Source organism: Pseudopodoces humilis, chromosome 2, assembly GCF_049639895.1.
Source record: "Pseudopodoces humilis isolate 2021_Gansu_Grassland_sample_001 chromosome 2, ASM4963989v1, whole genome shotgun sequence".
NCBI lineage: Eukaryota > Metazoa > Chordata > Aves > Passeriformes > Paridae > Pseudopodoces > Pseudopodoces humilis.
The window spans coordinates 81,104,051-81,130,926 of NC_142201.1; the positions used below are offsets into that span (position 1 = coordinate 81,104,051).

Here is a 26,876-nt window from a genome sequence, read left to right on the forward strand (position 1 = left end):
GCTTGGTGAGCTCAGCATCAGACTTTAGGCTGATCCAAGGGAATAGCTGCATTCTGTGTTTTCAATAGTTTGTCCAGCAAACATTTTCTTTTTTAAAAGGCTTTTATTGAAGAGCCATCAGCAAACAGATCATGCAGAATTTGAACAATACACAGAATGGAAGGGAGGGAAGAACCCACACAAGGCACAGCCCCAATTATTTGTCACTTCATAAGATGTAGCCAGCACAAGTGTCACATTTGCTCTTCAAGGGAATAGCTTCAAAAGCTTTCTGATTTTAAAAAGCTATGTGTTTGTGAGGGGTACAAACATACACACACACAAAATACACTCAGTTTTCTTTGGTAACCATCATCACAGATATTGACAGGTATCTCAGAATTAGGACTCATAGCAAAAGAAGAAATAGAATCCTGATGCAGATTCTGCATGCTCAGCCAGTTATCAGCAGAGTGAGTCTGGGCCCAGCCCTGACCATTCAGTACAGCACAGAATACAAAAATGTGCCAATTAATAAGCTTCTGGAAAACTAGGTAGAAAAAAAGTTGTATATTTATTTATTCTCCAACACTGATTCCAAAAGGGTAAGGGCTGTTTAGTTTCCTTACAAACAGTACAGCCAGTTTACCCAGGCCTTGCCTACCTCTCCACCAAACATCACAGAAAGATGTGATTTCTGTTCACTCATTATCTCCAGTACCAGAGGATGTTTGAAATTCAACCACACTGGAGGCAGCAGGAGTTTCAAAATCAACAGCACTCCCATGCAATCCACTGTTGGAATAATCAGTGCAGTGAGAAGAAGGGCAACAAGCCTAGAACAGGAACCCATTACTGTGTAGTAAAGTACAGCATTTGAGCAGAGCAGAAGAGGAAAGCAAACCAGAGCAGGCAGCTCAATCCATGCACTTTGACTGGAGTTTATCATCTGAGAATGCTCTCCATCCATCTGCTGCCTGCCTCTTTCATGGATAATGGTGACCACTGCAGTGCAGGTGAGGAAGCAGGAGGGAAATGCTCCAGTGACCATATCACAAGGCCTGGTCCTGCTCTCAGCAAGGCCAAGAGAGGTGTAATGGCCACAGTTGGTGCAGTACCACTTCAGTGGCTGTGCCTGGCCTTTTCAATCCACTCCTTCATGAGGCAGATCTCCATGGCTCGAGCCTGCTGTACAGACTTGGGGTCCAAAGGGTTACGGCTGCGTAGGTCCAGGTGATGGGCTCCATCTGGGATCACAACTGCCACGAGGGAATTGGTGATGTTCTGGGTCACCCCACCTGCAGACCACGGATCCAGGCCACCATTGCTGTAAGGAAAGACTATTTCATCAGGGTACGTGTGCAAAGCAGTGCAGTCAGCAGGAGGCTGCAGCTCACATCAGCATTTCTAGCATAGCTTTGCATGTGCAGCAGCAGAAACAGAGCTCAGCCCTGTCTTAATATCTTGTGCCCACCCCTCTGCTAAGAAGCACCTTCTTAACAGAGATATGGAGCTATCAGCAGCTTAAGAAAGGCTACACTTCTTGCTAATTATCTGCTAACTCAGATAATAACTTGTAACAGTATAAAAGCCTCAGAAGAGAAATCTGCTGCAACCTGTAATTGTCATGAAAGTTTCAGGTTTCCCTCTACCAAAATATGCCAAAGTTCCCAAATCAAGGCACTTCACTTTCCTTCTTTTCACAGTCTGCCATAAACAAATTACTCACTGGACCCTCTAGAGCTGAATTTTTAGGAAGTTCTACCTTTTCGTGTCTCAGCTGAGTGCCAACGTGGTTTTGCAAAGAAATGCTTGGATGGTTTGTTAGTGCTGACTTCAATAACAACCATATGAAAATGAAGATTTTTTTTTTCCCTTAAAAAACTGTCAAAAAATTACTCTTCCTCTGTGACAGGACAACTTCATACCATTCACTCCTCCTCCTCCCAAATCAATTTTAAAAATTCCTTACTCCAAATAACAGTCCATGGAGCAAACCCAGCTGGGAAAGAGCTTTCCATCTCTCATTCCTAGTCCTCCAAGTCCTAGCTTAGGGCTTGACCCAATAATCCCTACTACATCTTATTTTCCTTTACTGCAATGTCCTTCCCACACATGGCTCACCTTTCTGCACAAAGAAAGCAACATCCATGTACTTGTGGAACTACACAAACCTAGATCTGTTTCTCACTTAAAATACTGGACCTGCCCACAAAAGGAAATGTCAAAGATAGGCTGTGGTATGAGAGAGTAAATTTCTAGAAGGAGCTAAGAAATTAAGACATCCTTGGACACAGAGACACGGAGCTAGAAAAATACCACAATGGCAGCACCAGAAAATAGCAGTAAAATAATGAATAAAAATTTAAAAATAAAAAAAAAAGGTTTTTTTAGAAATAATATGGTATAGAAACCTAATATTTTTCTTGTTTCACCGCTGAAAAAAAACCCCCAAACAACTAAGTATCTTGAGTCTCTGTAGTTCCTTACTTTCAGTGATTCTAAATACGACCTAAGACAAGAGAAACATTTTGTATCTGCAGAACAAAAAACATTGAGAGCTGCCCAATAAGCCAAAAGCATTGGATTTAAAAGGTCACCTGAATCAGCAGAGCACCTTGGCAACAGGGGGATGAGTTGCTGAGAGACCCATGATGCAGATGAACTTGGATCCTTTGGTCCTAGTCATGTGGAAGCTAAGCATGCCACAGCCTTTTCTGTGAGCTTCTGGCTGCATCCTCTGCATCTCCTTCCAAAGGATAGCACCAGAGGCACTTACACAGCTTGGGAAGTGAAACTTGATGGGAGGGGAGATAGAGGTCTCACCACAAAATCACAAATCTTAACAGTTTTTGCAGATTAAGATCATTCCAACTGGAATGAATTATTTATGTGTTAAAACTGAGCATGCATGTAAGTACTCTGTTGCCCAGCTCACAGGACAGGAATTGCCCAAAGCAAAAGAAGAGAAAGAATAAGCCAGACATTTCTTTCTAGAAGTGGACAGGCAAGCAGGACTTCTGAAAAAAACTAATGCAAAAATCAGCATGCTAGCCCTGTTTTCAATTCATATGCTTCCTTGACAGCACACACAGGGTTCTGCATATCCCACAACACACAGTTCTCTTTCCTATATTCTCTTCAGTCTCCTCATCCCTCCTGCCCTGCCCAGAAGTTTTACACAATTGTAGCAGCACTGTCTGTGCACCCTTTTATAACATGACCACCTTCCACAATTGTCATGTTCCCTGTTAACTTTTTTCTCTTCAGACACATATTGTTCTGCCTTCCCTTCTTTGCCTCCATTCCCTTCTTTAGTGCTAACAATTCTCCCTTCTGCACAGAGCACCAAAATCTCCTAAAACAGAGCCTTCACTTTCTGCCTCTCCCGTGCCAGTGCAGGACTGGATATGTGGGTGCCCTGACTTAGGAGCCTACAACTTAGGTGTGATTCACTGAGATTGAAAAAAAATACATTTTTAGACTCTGCACACCAAATTTCATACTGTCTGATGTAACCTGGGTTGATTTTGACTACTACAGTAGATGATGAGACACTACAACTGCTACAAGCTCTCTGCCACCACCTGTATGAACAGTGTTAAAATGTCACTTGCCACTGCTGTGCAGCACTTCCACATCAAGTACACAGCATGTTCCAGTAAGAGGAGTGAAAATTGCTGGAAGGGAAAGGGGGAACAGGGTTCTGAAACCCCCAACTTCCTCAGACCAGTTTTAATAAAGATGTACTGCCCAGGACAGGCAAGTGCCACCTGCCCACAGCCTAAGTAACCGCTTACACACTATGTAATTCCAGGAAGGTAGCAATATGGCAGTGGAATTCCCTGTATTAATCCCACACAGTACAAACAACAGTGTGACTGTGCACAGTGATGTACTGCTCACACAGGGAGAAGCAGCAGCACCAGTTTAAGCATCCTGGCCAAATCCTACTGTGTCTGGATAAATCCACCCTACAGTGGTTCTCTTTAGATGGAGTACTTTTCCCTTCCTGCACTACACTGTTGTGCAAGTTGCCTGTCACTTGAAACACAGTCCTTTTCACCCCACAGGGAGCCACATCCCCTGGTAAACATTGGGATGTTTTTTGTAAAGCACTCTGTAGTGTTTGAGAATAAAAGGCTCTTATATAAAATGTACAGTGTTGACAATGTATTTGTTTGAAGAGAAACATCCCAGCTTGAGATCCAAAAGCTTTGTGTGTACAGCACTACTTTAACATTCATTTGGTTGCTTTCAGGCTTTTCTCATTTCCAGCTCCTTCAGCTGGCATAAATTCTTAAACACTTATTTAGATTTGTTTGCTTGTCTATCGCTTACAAAGCAGATTTCTACTGTACAGAGCTGTGCAGCCTTGGAAATAAGCAACATTCTGCAGAAACTAAGTGAAACCAACAAATTTTCTTTATTAAAAAGTTTTCCAAAAAAGGGTGGGATTTCTCACTCCAGAGTAGATATCATGCTGGGACAGAAACAGCAAACAAGCAAGAGGCAAACAAGAGGAAAGCAAAATGCCTTTGCAGCCAAACTGACTGATACCAACAGCTGTGATCCAGAAAATAATCCCCAATTCAAGTGAGAACTTTCTATTTTTAAAATGCATACCTATCTAACACATCCAAAAGACTAATTCCAGGCTTGGTTTGTAGAAGTGGCAAGGTGTTTTATGAAAAGGCTTTGCAGAATTTTAACCAAAACATGAAGGAATACATATCCAGGAGCTTCCCACAGTGGGTACAGAAAGTCAGGACTCCTGAGGCCTCAATGGGTTTGTGGGACACCTCCCTCCCACATAAAAACCTGATGGATAGACAGTACTCACCTAAATCACCTCACAGCATAAGTAAAACCACATGAATTTCCCTTTAAAGACAGCAGTTTAATCTTAAAAATCAGGGAACCGAAGGTTGAATAGAGAGCAAGCAGCATGGACCATTTTTTTGTCCTAGATTGAAACATTTCTTTCATTTTTTGTCCACATACAAAGGTGTTTTAGACAAACTTTTGTTGTATTACCAGTATTCCTTACAAAAATAGAAACATCTTTGTATCAGGACCTTACACAAGTTTGTTGAAACTTGCCTAAATGCCACTAAAAGAAAAAGCTGTTGGCAGTAATAGAAAAACTCCCAAAGTTACTTCCCTCTCTTTTCTGTATCAAAGGGAAAAAGGAATGCCATGCCAGCCCTTTCACAAGGCTATCACTCAGAGCAATAATTTTGGTGACCAAGATTCTGTGTTATAGCTAGGACTTATTTAGACGCTCCTTTTATGTGTAAGCAACAGCGCTTTGGATTCATAAAAGTAGGAATTTGCCAGCAGGAGAAACCTGAATTTTGACCACAAGATAAGAATGAATCCACATGGAAAGAAGATGTTTAGCAGAATCCCAGCCCAGATTTTTCTTTTAGAGTCACACAGGCAATAACAGAACAGTTGGTTTCTTTGGCCACTGCAGACTGACCATTTTACTCTCAATAGCAACACAAAGCATGCCCATAATTTATTCAGCTGGAGTGCTTAAGAGAGATCCCTTCGCTACTTGGGGCAGATTCTCTACACTGGAAACCCAAACTGGTGGAAGACTACACTATCAATTGAAACACGGCTTACCTGAAGATGATGTTGCTGTGTGAACTGATGTTTTTTCCTCCATACATAGAAAGGATCCAAGAGAGGCGAGGCCTCACTCCCCACATCCTGTAACACTCTTCTGAAAGTGCATCAAAGTCCCACTTCTGAGGCTCAAACATGTCATGGACACCATCTGTGCATAAGGGCATCACCATCTCAGTGCAAGCCTGAAAGAAACGGCAGGTCAATAAAATATATGCCATGGGGAACATCCAATAGCTGTTACTGCAGTACATAGAAAAGAAGGTTCAAACAGCATTTGATCAGTAATTACTGCCTAACTACTACAGAACCATTCAGGTTGGAAAAGACCTTGTAAGACTGAGTTCAACCATAAACCAAAAAGTGCCAAATCCACTTCTAAACCATGTACCTAAGTGCACAGTATCTTTTTAAAAACTCCAGGATGGTGACTACACCATTTCTCTCTGTAGCCTATTTCAGTGTTTGACGTTTTTCCTAATATTCAATCTAAATCTCCCTTGGTACAGCTTGAGGCCATTTCTTCTCATTCTATTCCTTGTTACTTAAGAGACAGAAACCCACCTCTCTACAATCTCCTTTCAGGGAGCTGTATAGAGCATTAAGGTCTTTCTTCAGCCGCCTCCTTTTCTCCAGGCGAAACACCTCAGTTCCCTCAGCCACTCTTCATCAGACTTGTGCTCCTTCCCCAGCTCCGTTGCCCTTCTCTGGACACGCTCCAGCCCCTCAATGTCTTTCTTGCAGTGAGGGGCCCAGAACTGAACACAGGATTTGAGGTGAGGCCTCAGCAGTGCCCAGTACAGGGGACAATCACTGCCCTGCTCCTGCTGGCCTCACCATTGCTGATCCAGGCCAGGGTGCCACTGGCCCTCTTGGCCACCTGGGCACTCCGCTGGCTCATGTTCAGCCACTGTTGACCAACACCCCTGGGTCCTTTTCCACCAGGCAGCTTTCCAGCAGCTCTGACCCCAACCTCTAGCCCTGCATGGGGTTGTTGTGACCCAAGTGCAGGACCCATCACTTGGCCTTGTTAGACCTCATACAACTGACTGCCGTACACAACTTCCAGTTGTCTGCTGTACATTCCAGCCTATATGAACAGCTGAAACTCAACAAGTGGCTAGATAATGAAGATACAATCTAAACCCCCTGAGAAAGCTGCTTCTATTTTCTGCCTTGCCTTTCCCACTACAATCATTGGTTTGTGACTATGTTTGTCATCACTACATCAATACATCTGGCACAATATATTGACAGCTAAATGACAATTCTCATCTGCTCTAGATCAAAAAACCACAACTGACTTGCAATTTATAAAGATTAGTGAGCATACCTGGTAGTACCAACCCATTTCACCCAGACTCTTCGTTGCAGTCTGCGACACATCTAAGCATGAGACTTCTCCTGTATAATTGTAATATAAATTTACTGCCTGGAAAACATTCTGCAGCAATAATTTGTCAGAGAGACTTGGATCCTTCAAGAACTTGCAGACTTCCTGCAACAAAGAGAGAAGTAGTCTCAATCTATATGAATTAAATATTAATACATGACACCTGGTAGAACATTAATTTATTTTCCAAGTAGAGTCAGACCACTTCCAGAAATTGTCTATGAAATTATATACCCTGATTATCAGAAAAAGCAGTATCACATATGTGCAGTGTGTGCTGCTATGAAGAACCTGAAACTTTTTATTTCCCGATTAAAACTTTTTTCTAAAAAACCCAACAGTGCCACCGTAATGTTTTTGTCACCAAATTTTTCAATCCATTTCCCATATTTTAAAATAGATTATATTTAATAAATAGTATTTAGTACCTCTGTAATTAAAGACAGCACATACAGATAGATAACACAGAAACTCCTGGTATAGACTGGGGGTTTAGTCCCTGCAGTTTGATGCAGGTAGCTCACAACAGAGAACAGATTAAACAACATGCATATATATATATATATCCAGCTGCTCGTTAAGGTTGGAAAAGACTTCCAAGATCATCAAGTCCACATCTTCCCCCTACCTTTCTTGCCCTCAGAGTCATAATAGAGCTATTGTTTCAGAAAAGAAAGTATCTAAACAGCTTATATAAATCAGATTTCATGCATTAGTATTGTCCAGATGAGTAGTGGCCTCTTGTGGGCTAGGTTTATACCTCAGCTAAACAGAGGTAACATGGACAGTGGTGGAGGTAAGCATGTTTCATGGTTCTTTCAGACTGATAAAAAAGCAGAAATTATTTTCAAGGTGTTTATCCTACTCTTTGCAGACAGCCACATAGGACAGATGAATTTCCCTCTCTCCTCAAGCATACAGCTCTATAGAAGGGAAAGATTTTGTTTTATAATTAATTACTGCCTAAAATACTTGTATCTTACCTGCCTCACCTGCCTTACACAGTAACCCAAAGTCCTGCAGGGATATTCAGCCAGAGTCTTGAAAGAATAAGAACACTCCAAGGATATAGAAATCTTGGAGAAGGCACTGTAGATAAACAGAACTGCACAAATGAAGGCTTGAAAGTGTAAAAAGAGGTTCTGCTTTGAAAAGGGACCCAGCAAGGAATGTTTGTGGTGACCCACATTTTCTCTCTCACTAGTTTTCCCACATCCAAAAGGACACAGACTCAAAACTTTTTCAGTTGCAAGCTCTGTCAGCTAAATCTCACATCAGAAATTCATGTGCTTTTTGTGCAGTATTTTTGCTGTGTAAGAACAGCTCTGCAGGACAGCTAAGGTTTCTCAGTCATCCCTGGCACTTTTTCTCCTGGCCTGTTGGTATAACCTATTAGACCTACAAGTGGCAGTTAGGCAACAAACCAGCTCATGCACAAGTTATTATCTTGGTTGTCTTTTCTCAGCACACTGCTTCTACAGAGCCAAGAATACAAAGGAAATGGTGCAAGCTAGGAGAGGAGGAGAGAATTAATTAAATCAAATAGTCAGTTCTACAAGATACTGGTTCTAAATTACCTGTATAGGCCAAGCTGGCAGAGGCTGTAAGAAGTCAGCTTTATAGGGATAATTCACCATAGCCAAGTTTACCCATGTTTCACTCAGCCAATTTTTCAATACAGCAGCATCCTGAAGAGTTTTTAAGGGGCTGCACAAATGAAATGCATTGGAAAGCCACTGCAAACCTGCATCTTTAATAAAAATAAATTGATAGAATAGTATTTAGTGAATTGTACCATTAACATATACATCAGTTTTGCTGCTACTAAAAACTATTTTTGCTCAGCCTAACTAATTTAGTGAAACTATTCCACACATATATAAGCACAGCACATCAATTTTTAGTCAGCATTCTCACTACAACTTCTTTTCAGGTAGTTGTATAATCACAGAATCACTTAGGTTGAAAAAGATCCTCAAGTCCAACTAAGTCCCTATCACTGAGTTCATAATGACTACAGTATTTTCTCTTCCTGAATGCCTCAGCTGGCAAAGTATTTTTTTTTTATAGTAATGACTATCTGGCCTATTTTGTCAGAAGGAATATAAGCCTTGAGGTTCTGATCGTAAGTCTGTTCTTATCTGACCTTAGGAACATTTGGACCTGGATTCTGCATCCCACCAGGCCTGAAAGAAATTTGTGATACAACAAAACAGGCATTTAAAAGCAGTACTAGGTTCACTAAGCAATTTTCATTACTGGAGCAGAGTTTCAAAAAACCCAAGACATACACAGGTGAAAGTCATAATACTCTCCTGATTGTTACTGTTCTTTGAAAAAGCACTGGTGAGGTCTTACCTGTTGAGGAAAGGTGGTTAATAGCATTCCAGGAATTCCGGATGCTCTCTGAGCAGCCCGTACCACTCTTTTTGAAATCATTGGTCACTATGCTGAAAAATGTGCCACATGGAACCAGATCACCAAACTGCCAGATTGGGGCAGAGGCTGCCAGAGCTCTGCAAAGGGACATAAAAAGATCCTGAACCCCTGCAAAATGGACTTCCATACCCTCCCCACAGCCACTATCTAAGCAGCATTTATAATTTAGCTTGGACACTGTGCTCTAGGTGAGCTAACCATAATGCTGCAAAATTGTTCCACAGGTCTGTATACAAAAGGCGGCTGGAGGATATAAGTCTTGGACAGTAGTACAACTATATCAGCAAATAGTAGAGGTAGAAATTCAGACTTGATTACTTTATTGTTTTTCATTCTTATCTATCAGTTAGGTCTTTCTCACCAGGCATTGTGTGAACTCAAATGAAGAGAGGCATGGTCAGTGAAAATAAGCTCTCTAGCTTGTTTGCAAGAGGGTAACTAGGTTGTCAAAGATATTAAAGACCTGCCTAAAGTCATAAGGAAGTCTGGAGACCCTAAAAAAAAAATCAGGTGCCAAGTCAGTTTTCACATGTCATTTTCACAAATCTAACAGATAACTCTGACAAAATATACCTGCTGACCTACAGCTGCCTTTTTTAGGCAAACAGTGCCTCTTCCCAAGTTCAAAGTAACTTGATTCCTTTTCCCATTACTGAAAAATTCAAGCCAGCTTGAATTATGGTACTTCTGCCAGAGCAGAAACATTTATAGCACAGAAGTAACATATGCCTGCTCTGTTTAAGCAGGAGGAGCACACTCACCCAACCACCACATGGGGATACTTCATCCTAAACCAGGCTGCAAGCATTCCTCCATAAGACCCTCCAATAGCTATGACTGGACTGTGCTGGGCTCCTGCAATGGTTGTCTTTAAGTACTCAACAAGTACTGCAAAGTCTGCCAGAGCTTGTTCTGAGGTCAGGTAATTGAGATGCTTGGAATCCTGAGAGAAAGAAGGCAGGTTATGGACAGCATGAGTGATTTCCAGCAGCAGGTTTTCTATTCCGCACAGCAGCTACAGCTAAAATCAGGTCTACAGCTAAAATCAATTTGTGCCTGAGAACAAATGAAATATTCTTCGCAGGTGTCCCTTGAAGTACTAAAAAAAAAACCCAGAAAACAAAACCTCTAGTTGTTTGGGGTTTTTTTTTTTTTTCCTAGAATTGATAGTTACAAAAAAGTTACATCTTACTCAAGTTAACACTCATTGCCCTGGCAAGAATTAAAATACACAGAATTATTTTTCTATGGAATACATTTATTAGGAAGACAAAAGATGACACTTACGCTGAAAGACTCATTCCCAAAGGGCAAAGATTCTCCATAGTATCTATGTTCAGCAAATACCAACATGGCATTAAGTTCTTCAGCCACATCCCACATAAAACCCTGGTTGGAGGAAAATGACACAGAAAATAATTGATTCAACTTGTTTAAAAGTCTCTGGTTTCATTCATATAGCTTATATTTTTTCTAGTGTATTCCAGTTCTTTGATTAGAAAGATATCACTATCAAAATGCCACTAGAAAGACAGAATTCAATTTGGTTTTTAAGAATCACTTAAGTCAGAAAACAGATACCAAGCCAGAGAAATCGATATATACAAAGAGAGTATGTGTATTTCAATGCTGAGAAATATTAAGTATCCTTGTCTTGTGACTATACACAGGCAATTCTAACAGAACTCCTATGGCACGAGCTTAATCCACAGGAAATAAAAAAGGCTACTGGAGAAAAGCATGCATGTGACTTAGGACCACATTACAGAAAATACAAAACTTGTGTGTCAATAAGCATTAATCTAGAGCATTGCAATACAGTTATTTTCAATTCATAAATAAGTACAACTTATTATTACTTGTTGATAACAGTTTGTTACCAGCAGCTATGAGCAGAAGCAGACAGAGATCATCTGCTGGCAGCACAAAGCATGCAAGCAGTCCCTGGTGGCTTTGAGCTCAGCACATGCCACCTCCTGTCATGTTACTGGACTTCGTATTGAAATGGCTGAAAAATACCCACACACTCCATTCTGCATTTGTACCAGTCAAGGAAGTAAAAATTTTCACAGGTACTGCAGAGAACAATTTGATTTCCAGCTCCCTTCATATTTTTCTTAATAGAGAAACAGAATTCCAAACATGAAAACCTTCCATTTTACTTGGGGAATCTAAAGTACTAGGATAAGTTTAATTTGGTCCAAAATTCTGAATTGTTAGCTCAGGGCAGCTACGGTGCTTCCTCTAAAACTTTTCTTCACTGCTCCAGGAATTTAATACAAGTGTATCCCTTTGGTTTGTTTGGGCTTCAAATAGGACCCTGAAACCCCCCCCTAAGCTTTTTATGTGCTTTTGTTCAGCTTCCTCTTCCTCCTATAACAATCACAGCAATCATTACAAACCTATCTTTCAACGACCTTCTATGACTGCCATCTCGTACCTCCTCACTTTTTCGGTATGCCAGCACTGGCAGGTAGGACTGTAATCCCGGTATTTCACACGTACCGTGTTGTTGCAGAACCACTCGATGTCTCCTTCATTGCCTGTATAAAACAGTATTGGTCCATTGCCCTTCTTCCAGTACTGATCTGCTACCAGGTACCGCTGCTGGAACGTACGATTTTCATCAAATCCAAAGTGATCAATCTGTAAGAACAAACATCAGCAGCATGTTCAGAAAGCTGTAACTGATCCTGGAGCCCACTGGGAGTACTGACAGTTACTTACAGATAAAAAAAAAAAGTCATTAATTTATATTCCTAATTCATCAAATTATTTCTGCTTTGTAAAAAAAAAGTCTAAAATACAGGTGTGTATACTGAAGGAGAAATGCTATTTTCAGCCATTAAGAATAAAAATCCCTGCCCCTTTTATAGCACCCTACTTAACACCAGATATTCTAATCACATTTAGGAAGTCAGACAAACCTGCTGAGAGGTCACAAAGTACTTCATGCAACAAAACTATCAACAAATAAAGAGTCATCACAGGATGTTTTGAGTCTCAAGAATACTTTACTAGCCTAGTTATTAAAAAACACTGAAAAAAACTCCAGCAAATTAAACGAATAAGAACTCCAAAACAAAATCAATAAAAAAGCCACCTCTTCTTTCTCTTCTTCTGGCATAAGAATTAAATTTAAACATTCTTGTTAGAAAGTGGGTGTTTATTGCCTACCACTGTTCTACAAATATTGCCAGCTTATATACATCATACCCCTTAACCCAAACCCCATAGTGTTAGATTTATTCACTCATTAGAAATTCAATTCCTAAGGTCATTTTTTTCCAGCTTTTACTCATACTGCTTTGTATTCACCATCCATCTCGACCCTTCCCCTAGAATTCATCCACACTGGAGAGTTTAACAGGTAACTCCCTGCACAAACATAATCTTATTCTGGAATACCCATACAGGCTTTTACTATGAAATATAAAAAAAAATAAAACCAAACCACAGAATTACTCCAGAAGACCTATCCTACTTAATTACCACATATTCACAGTTCTTCACTGCTTTGATTTATCAGCTGAAGATGACCTGTAGCTTCCCAACTTTGACTTTCATCAGTGCATCGATCCACCTTTTCCTGTCATAGTTCCTGCTGGTGGTAACAGCCTGACATCTGCTGGCTTGAGGATCTCTGCTCGCTCATCCATCTGCCTTCACACCCAAACTCTGCCACACCTCTCAGATGCTACAGGAAACAAACTTTCACATTCCCTATTTTATGAAAGTCTGTAAGTGAGAGTTGAAAAGCAGCAGATCACACCCAAATCCAAGCATTTGCTGTTATCACAGTAATATATCTGCTAGGTGGATTCCTTTAGGCAGCTCAGAAAAGCCTAACGCTTGACCTGCAGGATCTGGCTACTTCACACCAGGTACTTATATTTGCTTTGTGCCAAAGAGAGCACAGGAACTTATTTCAGATGTACAGCCTGCTGCAAAATGTCGTTTCTGAACTCCCTCAGAGGTTAATCTCTCTTGGACTCAAGTGGGAGGACATGTGTGCTGCAGCTCACTGCTACAACAGCAGGAGCAGATGAAGGTCTGTGCATGGTGTGGACAGACATGAGAGACAAAGTCTTTGCCTTCAATAAGTAACTTCAGTGACTGCTTCCAGACCCAAATAAAACTGTTTTATGTACTTTCACAGTTTTCCTCAGGGAGGCCATTTCCTCCTTACTCATAAGTACATGAAGATGCTATTGTGTGTATTTAAGGGCTCTTTTGATGAACTTTAGTACTGACAACACATGCTGGCTTGCTTCACACTGACAACTCACCTGCACAGTTATTAATTTTAGTTTAATTTTAGTTTAGTTTAGTTAAATTTAGAGTGATTAAATGTAGAAAGGCAGAACAAGGTGAGCAACTGAAAAAGCCTCTGGTCATGAGACCTTGGGACAATTAAAGAGAACAATCAGTTAAAGCACATCTAAAAAGTCACCGTATAGTTTGATAAACTCCAACACTTTTAGAAAGTACAACTAACACATCTTTTCTTCCATGTCTGTTTGTAAACAGGAGAAATTCTTTTTCCATTTCAAATTTCTTATTAAACTGCTTGCCAGAGATAGGAAAAACAAGCCCATGTGTCCTGCTTGCCTTTTATGGAATCATCTAAAACTAGGTATGTAGATTTAGAACTCGATTCTGCATCCTTCCTGCCTGAAGCCAGAGTGCCAGCTAGAGGACTACACCCCAAAAAGTATTCAACATTTGTCTGGAGGTACCCCAAAGAGTATCTTACCACAAGAGTAAAGACTATGTTAAAATTTCTCAAGCCAGAGGGAAGCCCAAGAATCAATACAAAATTGTGCGGTGAAAGGTTTGTACACACAGGGAAAGCTGCAGTTCAGGAACGACAGATGGAGCTGTTGTGCAGCCAAAGTGTGCAGCAGGAATGTGCAGGGCTGTGCACAGGAGCTGCTGGGTCTCATTCAAACAATTGCTTTATTTCACCATTCTTGATAGAACAGGCATGTGAACAGGTAACAAACCCCAGCAACTGCGTGAAGCCTACTGTAGTACTCAAATCAACCAGAAATTTTTATAGCTTTTTTTTTCATTAAGCCAGACGTCATTAGAAAGTTGAATCAGAAAGGGTTTTTTCCCCACTCCTACACAAAAAGAGTAAGATAAAAACAATGACTTTTACAACCAGACCACAACAGCAAAAAGAAAAAAAATCCATTTAGTACACATTTAAAATACCTTAACTGCTGGTTAAAACAATGGTAATGGTATACTAGCAGATATGTGTTTTTTCCAGTTAAAATTTTCATATTACAACTGTGTCCAGAATGTCAGCAGTAAGTACAAGGTCCTCCTGAGCAATCCTAAACTATTCTGAAACTGGCCCTGCTTTGTGTGGGAGGTGTGAAGAGATGATGGCAAGGTTCTCTTCTAAAACAAAACTATTCTAGAATTAATGTAAACCAGTTACTCAGCCCAAAGTTCTGTGCTTCTGTAAACAGGACTATCTGGCAGGTTTGGTAAAAAAATAAAACACAGTCATCATCAATGATGCAACAGAAATGTTTTACAGATGAAAGTATGATCTACTGACAAAAGAACAGTCATTCTGATACTAATAAGAGGAAGGATAAAATTAGAAAAAGCAGCACTGAAACTCATAAGTTATGAGGAAGTTTTTAAAAGAAAATCTTGTCAGCTGAGGCAGGCAGGATGGCAAAGTGAGCACCTAAATTTCAGTTCCACATACAAAAACCTTTGTGAACACTGCTTGATTAAGAAAGCCTTGTACTTTCTTGCACACTTTTGAGCCCAAAGACTCACAAAGCATTTGGGGAAAATAAAAACAAACATACAGCAGAAGGCTTGTGAGGCAGGCAGCTCTGATGGAAGACTGTAGGCACTACCCAAGGAAGGACTGCTGGGAACTGCACTCCCTGAGCTGGATGACAAATGTCAGTGGGCAGCACACGACACTGAGCCCACAAGGCTGAGAGCACCAGACTGAAGGCTCAAGTCAGCAGCTTTGATCCTTCAGCTCAGAAAACTTTCTACAGAGAAGAGCAGCTCATCAGCTCAGGATGAGGCACCTTCCCCAGACTGGTTTACTGAACAAACTCACACTGGGAGGAATAGCGAAACCCCACCTTGGGGTGTGAACTATACAGCACCTTTATCTTTACCTTATATGTGCACATGTACCATATGCTTTTGTTGAGCTCTCAAAGACTATTTATCTCAAGGTGGTTTTTTGGTAATGTGCTTTTTTGCTATTTTTAAAGTCCATTTAAAATAAAACAAGGTACTCTGCCACACACATGCCCTGGGGACAAAAAAATAAAAAGGCACAATAGATGTTAGTTATTGTACAGATGTTAGTCTGCTTAACGTACTTCTGGAAGTATCCAGGAAATCGGGCAATGAGTAGAGTACAAAGACAAAACAGGACATGTGGGCTAAAACCCACTTCCTTCGCAGCAGGACTTTAAGGTCATCAGTGACTACAGAGACAGGGCAGCAAAGCCAAGCCTTTACCAAAAAGACTATAATTCACAGGGCAGTTTTAACCAAAAGCATCTGATATCATTTGAGGTGGTAAATCAGCACCTGATAGCTTTATGCTTTTGGGTTTCTGGCAAGATTGTGAGCGTCTGAAAGCCTTTCACTGATGCCTTAAATTTCAATCCTCTGTGCAATAGCTTTATTTTCCCAAATTGGATATTCCATGTGAAATCAAGCCAGTTGTTTTACTGGTGAGAAGCCAGGGGATTTAAGTCATGCTTTACTCCCCACATGTCCATGAAGCTGTTTTGAGGGCTCATCCTGTCTGAATTATTTCCTGAGGACAGGAAGATACAGGATAGCCTGAGGATATCCTCCTGTGTGAATGGCAGTATGGACCTTAGCCTCCTTGGGATTTCACTGATGTGTTTCTATTCCTGCATTTACTCCTGATGGGCTGTGGGGGACTCCAGTTCAGTCAGCTGGCCCTATTAGTTTTCTTTCCTCTTATAACCTTTGCTTCTTCTATTCAAATTTGAAATTCATGAGGGCAGGGACTTCCTTGTCACATCTGTGTAACAAAGGAGGACAGGGTGGGGGAAAGATTTTTTTTGAGGTTTCCAGGATTGAGGTTTCGTCCCATCAGTACCTGCTAAGGGTCTCTGTCCCTGCTCTGTGCAGGAAAGGGAGGATAAAAAAAGATGAGAAAATCAAGCTTAGCTTTGTTTCAACTTCTTAATTTTAAATGTAAGGAATGAGGTGCTTCCTTGCTTCCAAGGCTGATAGTTGTGCAAGGAACAGCAGAGATTGAAGATTTGCACCCCTCTGTTGAAATGGATAATCATTTGGTGCTCAGTGGAAGAGCAGGGAGATGTAAACTCCACCTTTTTGCATCAGGCTGTGTAACCCACTAACTGGAAAGTCTTAGACCTAAATAATACCAGAAATTTAAGAGACAGGATCATATAATTGAAGAATGGAACTGCTTAGGCTGAAGCAATACCTTTAAGACTGAGTCCAATCCTTAATCTAGCAATAACAAGCCCATCCCTAAATCACATCCACACACCTTTTGAACACTTCCAGAGACGGCAATTCCACCACTTCCCTGGCCATCCTGTTGCAGTGTCTGACAAGCTTTTCAGTGAATATTTCCTACTATCCAATCTAAACCTCCCCCATTGCAACTTGAGGCCATCTCTTCTCATTCTACTGCTTGTTACTTAAGAGACAGAAACCCACCTCTCTACAATCTCCTTTCACAAAGTTGTAGAGAACATTAATGTCTCTCCTCCTCAGCTTCCCTCTTGCCAGACTAAACACCTCAGTTCCCTCAGCCACTCTTCATCAGACTTGTGCTCCAGACAATTCCTTCCCCAGCTCTGTTGCCCTTCTCTGGACACACTCCAGCCCCTCAATGTCTTTCTTGCAGTGAGGGGCCCAGAACTGAACACAGGATTTGAGGTGAGGCCTCAGCAGTGCCCAGTACAGGGGTCAATCACTGCCCTGCTCCTGCTGGCCACACCATTGCTGATCTAGGCCAGGGTGCCACTGGCCTTCTTGGCCACCTAGGTACAGGCAGGCTCATGTTCAGCCACTGTTGACCAGCACACCCAGATCCTTTTACCCCGGGCAGCTTTCCAGCCATTCTTCCGCCAGCCAGTAGCGCTGCCTGGGGTTGTTGTGACCCAAGGGCAGGACTGAGCACTTTGCTTTGTTGAACCTCATACAACTATCCTCAGCCAATGGATTCAACCTGTCCAGATCCCTCTGCTGAGCCTTCCTGCCCTCCAGAAGACCAGCAGCTGGATTTAACCCCACTCACCACCACTCTCTGGGTTTAGCCATCCAGCCAGTTTTCCACCCAGCAAAGAGTATGCTCATCCAAGCCAAGAATAACTCTGTCATTGTCATTTTCCACAAGCTCCATAATTCAGAGGTTTTGTTCACCAGATTTAATTTTATTTGTTGATTTATCACATTTACCCAACCACACAGATAATAGACAGGCTTTTTGACTATTTTTTGTTTCTAATTTCTATTTAACAATCAAGATGGTCAAAGGCACTGTTACCAAGTTTGTCTCGACTGCAATGAGCTTCCAGGCAAATATGGCTCCAGAGCAAATGCAGGCTTAGGATCCTTGTAATAGAAAGAATCTATCATTGCAATTGTGTCCTTGAGAATGTCCTTTGACAATGCACATGGGTTAGTGATAAACCTGGCAGTGTAACATTACAGATGGACTTGATGATCTTAAAGGTCTTTTCCAACCTAAATGTGTCTATGATTCTGCACTTCATGTATCTTCCAGAAGCTTCTCTTATGCTGCAGAAATCACAGCACCTGCTCTTGCAATGCTGTTTAAGGAAGTCTGATTTTTAGCACTGATTTATCTCTTCAGTGATTAAAAGACACGAACAAGGAAAACTTCAGACAGGAACTCTACCTCTGCCCTGAGTCACACAGTTTGGACAGGCTCTTTAAAGAAAATTTAAACAGCTACAGGATATGCTGTAGGAAAGCACCAGGGTACTCAGGTCAGCCCTTGTTAGAAACAAACAGTACATGATGAAAGGTTATTTTTATGTCGGAAGCCCAACCAGCTAATGAGAACACAAACAAATTGATTTCTACTTCCACAAACCATTAATAGTTTTGTGCTGCAATTTAACTTTCAGATTCTGCTTACCATGTAAAAATGAAGTCCATAAACACATTTAGGCTTTAATTACTTAGGTGGAAAATCCTGCAGCAGACACAATGAAGATGCTAGTCTGTTAAAATTCCTCCATTTGGAAGGAGAAGTACCACAGGCATTCTCAAGCATTTTCTGTCCCAGACATGAGAGCCAGAAAGCTCCAGCACAAGGGTAAGAATGGGGGACCAAGGCAGGATTCTCTTCAGTCAGCTTTACTGCTGTCACTCCTTAACCAGTCTCCATTCCCCTGCCACCGGTTCTTTTCAGAGCAGTGAAGGGGCTTGAGATGCTCAGACTCCACAACTCTGCAATAAACTACTAAAGCAGTAAACACCCCAAATGTTCAAATGTGCTTCCATTCAAAGCATTATTTTCCAGGTGAAATTCTTCCACAGGACAAGCAATGGGGCAAGGCATCGAGAAAAACCAGCTCAGAGCCCTACTTTACAAGGTATGATTTCACAAGGCTGAAAAAAGCAAAAAGACGTACTACACCAGTAAGAACAAAGACACCCCTGTAAAAGGTCTCTCAGACCCCTAACAGGCAAAGGCCAGTAATTTTTTCCATGTGCCTTCCAGACTGAATTACAAATCCATCACATTCAGAGGATTAACTTCAGAGGAGAGGAAAAAATGGATGTGAAATGTCAATATGTCACAGATTAAGCAGCATAAAAGCATTACAGGTTTTTTTTTTAGAAGTGACCCAAAGTTCTAGTGTGTAGGACCATGTAGGACTAATTAGTCTGTGTAGGACTAATTGTTTAAGCAAAAGAATTTGCAAAGTTTCATCTTCTCTAAGAAATACAGTTTTCATTTAAAAGACTTCCTCAATTCATTTTTTTAAACAAAGACACAGGGAACAACAGCATTTCAGATCCAATACAATATTTTTACTTAGTCAAATTAAATATTTTAACCAGCTGTACCCCACCTCAAAAAGGTCTAGAACTGTCTACTTTGCTAAATATTTTTAAAAGGTTTAATTCGGGTTGCAATTGTTTTATTTCCCAGGTTTTCAGAACTACAAATAAATCTGCTTATCATTCTCCCAGTCTTAGTTCATCCACTATTACTTGTATTTCATTCTCTATTGCTAATCCTACAACAGAGGATCCAAGGAAGTAGACATGAACAGTGGCAGCTAATAGGAAAACTGTCCTGTAATCTATCCAGATAGTCTTCTAATTAGGCAGAGCACAGACAAAATTACAAAAGCTCAGTGCAGGGATGGCAGCTTATCAGTATTGAAAGGCTAAGTATTTTACAAGTGCCACTGGGGATCACGTATTTAGTAGCAACCAATTCTGATGAACATTGAGGTGGGGGGAGAGAAAATTTCAGAAAACAAAGCAGGAAAGCAGCAATTACTTCTATAACCCTGATGCAATAGCAAAAATACCATATAGCAACTGCTACTTTGGCAAGCTTGCAACACCAAGGAACAACTTCTGCTTGCAGAGCTGCAAGATGTTGGTAGACAGGATGATGGGGAAACCAGCAGCATTTGGGAAAATATCATCTGCAGCTCCCTGCACCACCAAGTAAGTGTGCCCATATCAGTGATCAGAGGGAAAGGACAGCACACAGTATATCATGGCTCCATGGTATCCCATGCAGGTAGGCTTTTCAGTGAGCCATCTCCTCTTCAGAAGAGAGACACACATCTCAGATTTTCCTCTATGGGCACCTTTTCCAGCTAATTTTCACTTAATCACTTTGGCTTTAAGACTGACACAAGGGTGAACTTGTACATAAGCTCTGTATCTTGGCTGCAGGCGTGAATAATGGAAAAAGCTGTTACATCAATTTAAAGTTAGAAACAACAGCCCACAAGGAACAGAAGTTTTGTTCTTTGTTCTGTGTGTGTGCTTAGAGAACAACAATCACACACAGCACACCTGACAGCGCCACCATAACAGCACCAAATATCAGAACATACTACACGCGTGCTAGAGCTGAACGAAAGCATAGGAGACAGCAACAAGAAATTTAACATAAAGAAAGGAAATTATCCCATTATACCACAGGCAAGGGGTGTCTACTGACTGTGCTTAAAAGAAATGCAATTCCCATTCTTCTGTCTGTGTTTAATTCTCTGAATTGAGATGCCTGGAAAACAAAGAAATTAAACATTTTGCAAAGTATTAGTAAAATGGCCCAGTAATGCCTGGTTTGCCCCACTAAATTTCTTATAAGCTTCACTGCTTTAGATATAAAATCCAAATATTACAGGATGTATGAAATAAATTAAGGTAAATCAGTTTTTGAAAGCTTAAAATGAAAAAATCAAGTTTGACTTCTGGTCTCTCACCAACTTGGCAAAATGCTACAAATTATCTGCATGATCTACAACTTCTTATGTTGATGGCTGGTCTTGATCTCCTGAAAGTCAGATGAAGAAATAGATACAGAACTCATTAGCATAAAATTTCATTTTGAACTTCATTTTCCTCCATATCTCTCCACCCAATCCCCACCACAAAAAAAAAAAAAATCAGCTCTAAGACTTTGCTTCAGCTTGTAGAATCTCATAGTTCAAGCCAAATTCAATGAAGTTAACAGGAGTTCTCATGCACATCTGGCTTGTAAATAGCTTGCTACTTCAGCCAAATGCAATTCTGCTTACTGTTTTACTCTTTAGACTTTCTTTAGTCTAGACAGTTTACCAGAAATCTTCCAGTGGCCTATTAGAGCTTTTAACAATTAAAGCTAGTGAGATGTGAAATGCTAACTTCCAGTGAGGTAGTAGTGATCATTGATGTTTTTTGAGTCACTACTATTAACTGCTCACTTGAAGGAAGAGGCTACAAGTTGTGAGGAAATTGTTTCCTGCTTAACTTGAGAAGCTGATGTCTGCATTGTGACCCCACAGATAAGCAGTGCATAAAAATAAAAATTCACTGACAAGCTTTAACAAGTACTTCCCCGTTTTCCTGTCCCCTGAGTAAGAGCTATTGTTCCTGCTTGTGGACCTGGTTTATAGCTTACAGTTCCAATTTTAAATCACGCTATGAAATCACAGAGTAAGAGCTGCCAAGTACTCCTGTACTACTTGATGAGTAAAACACATATTCCAAGTAATTCACCTCAGAGACAAATACCAGCATCACTTTTTCTCTAAACACCGGCATAACTTTTAATTGGTACCAAGGGGCTCTGTAAAAAGCACTTTGTTTTTTCCTTCACCAGAAGCCAAAAGTGCTATTGTGTTATGGTGCCAGGCATAAAAAACAAACCCATCTTAACCATTCCTGACATCTGTTACTATTCTGAGACACCAACCTGAGTCACAATAAGATGCTAAATAATATGCTAACCAGAACTACAAATTATAACCTTAATCTATGTCTATGTCTTCCTTAGCAAGTTTTAGACCAATGATTGAAAATTACTTCATTAGGTTTAAAAAACATTCATAGCCATTCTAATTTTCACATTTTCAATCAGGGCTTTTATTTTCTATACCTCAGAATTTCAGTCTGTAATAAAAAATAGGGTATTAAAGACCCCTGATAAAGCCAGAAAGGATCAAATTGCATTGCTTTTTAAATTTCATCACTTTGAAGCTTCAACATATCTTCCTTTTATGTACACACAACATATGTGGATGCATTTCTGAGCACAAGGACTTGCATGTGAATTTATTATGAGATACTGACATAGGTGTGAAACCTAGGAAGTTATGAAATGTAATCAGAATCCTTCTTTTTCAAGGGGTGACACAACTGACAATCTGACAAATGACAATCTGATTGAAGAAGCAGGCTCAGTAAGTTCCTAAACAAAAATTAATTTGTACTTGTTACACTGGTTCTCAGACAAATTCATAGCAATTATGATTGAGGTGAAGGGTTCACCAGCACAGAGTCTCACACAGCCATCAATTATCAAATTGAGTGAAGAGATAGCACATCCACTCTCTTTTCTAAGATGAGTTTATCACTAAGAAGCCTTCAAATATCAGGAATTTTAAGGCATCATGCTCTCAGCAGTCCTGCGCATAAAGCACCACAAGTTCTCAGGCTGTGGTTTTTCCAACACTGATATGCGTGCCAAAGGCAGAGATACAAAGGTACAAGATAAGGCTCCCCAAAGGTCAGGACTGACTGACTCCAGACCCTCCTCAGTATGCTGTAAGATTATTTCTACTTGGGTAAAGAGAAATAGATGGATCTCGGATGTCTCACCAAGTCATTCCAATGATTTGAACTGTGGTCACAGACACAGCTGCTTACAAAGAAGCCATCCCAACAGTGGTGCTCCATATACAGCTCTATACATTCTACACATCACTCTCTGTAAAGTTCCATTTTGGATGGATTAATTTAACACACAAATCACAATCAGCTGCTTAGCAGGCAAACAAATTACCACAGACTTGCCTCCAAAAGTCACATTAGTACATCAGAAAAGCTACAAAGGAGATCATCATCACCAAAACACACAAAATGTATTAAAGACATGGGTGATGGAAGAGTTTCTCCCCCCAAGGGCCACCTCTTCTAGGTCTGCATGAGGTACTTTTTTACTGGGGTAATCTCACTCATATATAGGAGGAGTAGAGGGCTGAAATACATCAGTTACTTTTGAAGGGAGAGGAAAATAAAAAAAAAATCTCACCTCTAAGACAAAAAAATAAAAGGTATTAAATACATACACAGGTCAGCAAACAAGCTAAGATGCTAGTCACACTGACACAGGCACTGCTTGACTGATTTCTCAATATTCTAGACTTTAGCCCCATCATCACGGATGCCTGACACTTAAAATGGTAAACAGGAGGAAGTTTAATGCAAATGAGCATTGAGCTAAACTCTGACCCTGTTATTTCTCCATTTTTATGAAAGCAGACTTAAATGTCACTGATTCACAGTAAAAGCTAACACTAAACCCTCAAACAATGTTACATGTCTACAGACTGTCATTCCCAGAGGTTCCACTGTGCAGCAATAATAAATTATTCACAGTGATCAAGAAATAACTTTTTAGGCAACAAATCACAGAAGGAATCTAATTACACTTTCAAAGTTTTCTTCTGTAGAAGTATTAAATATTTAAAGACTATTTAAAGGTACTTTTAATATTAACCGGTATAAAAAACATTTCCTTTGTGACAGCACAGTATTTTGCTGTTAGAATATTGTACTATGAAGTTTTTTTTAATATTGAATGGTTTTAGATAAATTATTTCAACTTGTGATGAAAACCACCAAAGAGAGAAACAAGAATCAAAACAGGAACCTAAGATAAGAATAAAGACTTTGGCAGCAAGGAACACAGGCAGAAATAGAATGTAATTAATTAAACTTCAACAATCCTGAAAGGTGGCAAAGTATCACCGCCCCTTATTTAACATGTTAATCATAGTTTTTATGTTGCATTACAGAGTAATAATGCAATTACAAATTCCCAGACAACAGCACTGAATACATATTTCATCAGGGCTGAATGCTATCAGTTCTACACACAGCGCTACTGTTAGTGCGTCCTATGCTCTCCATGTGATTAGACCTCTCATGCTGCCTCTGTATCTTTCAAGTGCCAGGCAGAATTCAAATCTTTGATGAACACACCTCTCAGATTCTGTTCAACAATACTAGTAAGTCTTTGGTCAAAGAAAGCAAGGATTTCCAGGCCTGTGAATGGGTTCCCTCTTTCCTGAAGCAGACGCTCTCAGCCAACATGATTTTGCTTTGAAGCATGAGAGGAAGAGACAGAGGGGTGAAAAAGATGTGGCATCAATATTTACAATAGGTTGTTCCTGTGACTCTTTCCTCCCTTCTCTCAATACCTATCTACATCCCAAAATCCACAGATTGGCTGGCAGCCGGATGACACCCAGGCTGTCTGTGCCAGAGCTGAGAAGAAAAGCCACAGCCCTGGGAGGAGATGAGGACAGAAGTGTAACAGATGGTGACAAAGGGTGGTTCAGACCACAGCACAGAATTAGTATCACTGATACTATGATAACAATGCGCAACAACCAGTGTGCCACAATAATTAGGGTTAATTACACAACTACTGCAGGACTGATATCCGGGCCAACACTGGCCACACACTGCAGACGGTATCTGCAGTATGCTCACAATACAAGCTCCAGGGCTGATAGAGGAGTTAATGCAGGGACACAAATCTCAAATCATTAACCAAGTGAACATTAGGCAGAAATGCTTTCAAGATGCAGAAATTCCATGATTTATGCAGGGAGACCCCTGGAACAGGAGGATTCCAAAAAGCAGTAACACTGTCTGCAGAAGGAAGACTGTAATCTCAGTGGATGGATTTCTCACTAAAATCCTTTCCCATCTCCCACCTCAAATGACAGGGATCCTGACCCTAAAATTATTCCATTATTCCATAGCTCTTCAGGATAATCTTACAAGGCTTATCTGTTTTCTTCATGTCTATTCTCTCTCCCAGCATAATCTTCCTATTTTGCTCACTCCATCATTGCTCCACTTTGTACAAAGCTGAAAGAGGAGATATTCAATCCACATATCATCCAAGATGCCCAGCCACAAGTTGCACCAAGAGACGTTCAGACAGGATATTAACAACAACAAAAAAATTATTCACTGTTGGAACAGGCTTCCCAGAGAAGTGGTCAAATCAACAACCCTGGAGGTGCTTTAAAAGAGGTGTAGATGTGGCACTTGGGGACATTGTTTAGTGATGCACTTAGCAGTACTGGATTAATGGATAATCTGAAAGGTCTTTTCCAACCTAAACAATTCTATGTGTGTAAATTAAACACCTTCTCCTTCCCCCCACTCCCTAACTAGACCAGGGCATGAAATTCAGATGCATGCTACAAGCCTGATTCTAAACAAACCAACACTAGGAAAAAAACCTCCTCTCTTACTATGCCTCCCAGTAAAAAGAACCACTGCCTCCCCTGAGAAACCCAGGTACAGAATAGGGGATGATGCAGACACTCCTTGACACATCAAAGGAGCTGTTCACTGTTTTCATGAAAACCTATGAACAAGGGATCTGTTTTACTAGATAACAGCATATTATTAGAGGCAATATAATTAGGGCCAATATAGAAGTGAATTTTTATTGAAGGTTTTCAGGGCAGTTATGGAAAGAGCTTCACCAAAGCCCACCTTCCCACTGGGGAGTACATTTTTAAGTTTTAGGAAATTAGTATAATTGATAAAAAACACTAATTAGGAGGACAAGTGGCAACGCAATTCCCCCCCAGGTCAAGCCCCTTCTCTGGAGCCCCTCTTCTGCACTAGTTGTACTTTGTCCTTGAAATGTATCTCGAAGAGTTGTTCACAGCCTTGGCTCCCAGGAAGAAGCAAGATAGGAGAGGGGCCTCGTACCTCTGGAGCTGTGAGCTTTGGATTTTGTTTTGTCTTTTTGCCTAGGGAAAGACCATGGCAAACTATTGGGAAAGCTACTCACTAAAGCAATAGGCTACAGAGCTACAAATATATAGAGACAATATAGAACAAAAAGGCAAAAACCAAAACGGCAGCACTATCCAGGAGAAAGTGTCCCTGCCCATGGCAGGGGAGAAGGTGGAACTAGATGGATCTTTACGCTCCCTCCCAACTCAAACCATTCCGCGATCAAACAAACAAACCAACCAAAAAAATCCCCTCACGACTGCTGTTTGCCACTACCATCGGGTGCAGCCGCGGTGCGCAGCCCCTGGCTGCTGACACGGGTGCAGCGTGGGCGGGAATACGGACCCCAGGGCCAGGGCACGGTACGCGGACACAAAAGAGAGCAAACGACCTGATGCTTTAAACAGCTGCACTTAACCGGAACACTCAAGGCTTAGAATGTTTTAGCAAAGGGACCCAGAATTTAGTGTTTCTTTAAAAACCTCGAATAGTCGTGTCCCGACTGTGGCTCGAGTGTGGCCCATGACAGCGGAAAACGCCCCCCAATTCCCCAAGGAAACTCCCTCCCTCCACCACCGGCTCCCACCTGCTGGCTCAGGTAGCGCGTCAGGTAGGGGCCGACGAGCAACGAGGCGCTCCGGTGGCGGCGGAGCGGGGTGGGCAGGGTGCCGGCCGCGCTGAGGAGCGGCAGGAGCAGGAGGAGCCGCAGCATCGCCGCGGGCAGCAGGAGCTGGAGGAGCGGGAGGCGGAGCAGGAGCAGTACAGGCCCCGCGGCTTTATAGGGGCCCGGCCCCCCCGCCCGGGACTGCCCCGAGTGGCCCCGAAGGGAGCGGCGGGGTCCTGGGGGTGGGGCCAGCCCCACACGTGCAGGGGCGGGCTCTAA

At 41.2% G+C, this 26,876-nt stretch overlaps 1 protein-coding gene across 1 annotated transcript; it reads right to left on the reverse strand.

Moving 5' to 3' along the window:
• Positions 1-83: 83 nt before the first annotated feature.
• On the reverse strand, positions 84-26,836 carry PRCP (prolylcarboxypeptidase). The gene is made up of 9 exons (XM_014252462.2): positions 26,580-26,836; positions 11,954-12,094; positions 10,736-10,837; positions 10,210-10,391; positions 9,368-9,525; positions 8,587-8,759; positions 6,950-7,114; positions 5,614-5,801; positions 84-1,306 (listed from the first exon to the last, which is right to left on the reverse strand). The coding sequence occupies exons 1-9, from the start codon at positions 26,703-26,705 to the stop codon at positions 1,102-1,104; spliced, it is 1,440 nt and encodes a 479-aa protein (XP_014107937.2). The 5' UTR covers positions 26,706-26,836; the 3' UTR covers positions 84-1,101.
• Positions 26,837-26,876: the final 40 nt, after the last annotated feature.

Excerpts from the sequence above, each read along its gene's own strand:
- PRCP (XM_014252462.2), bottom strand. The coding sequence starts at position 26,705 with ATGCTGCGGCTCCTCCTGCTCCTGCCGCTCCTCAGCGCGGCCGGCACC. Across the intron at positions 10,392-10,735 it reads TTGGGAATGAGTCTTTCAGC|GATTCCAAGCATCTCAATTA; the intron begins GTAAGTGTCATC and ends TCTTTCTCTCAG. Across the intron at positions 1,307-5,613 it reads CACAGCAACATCATCTTCAG|CAATGGTGGCCTGGATCCGT; the intron begins GTAAGCCGTGTT and ends CTTTCCTTACAG.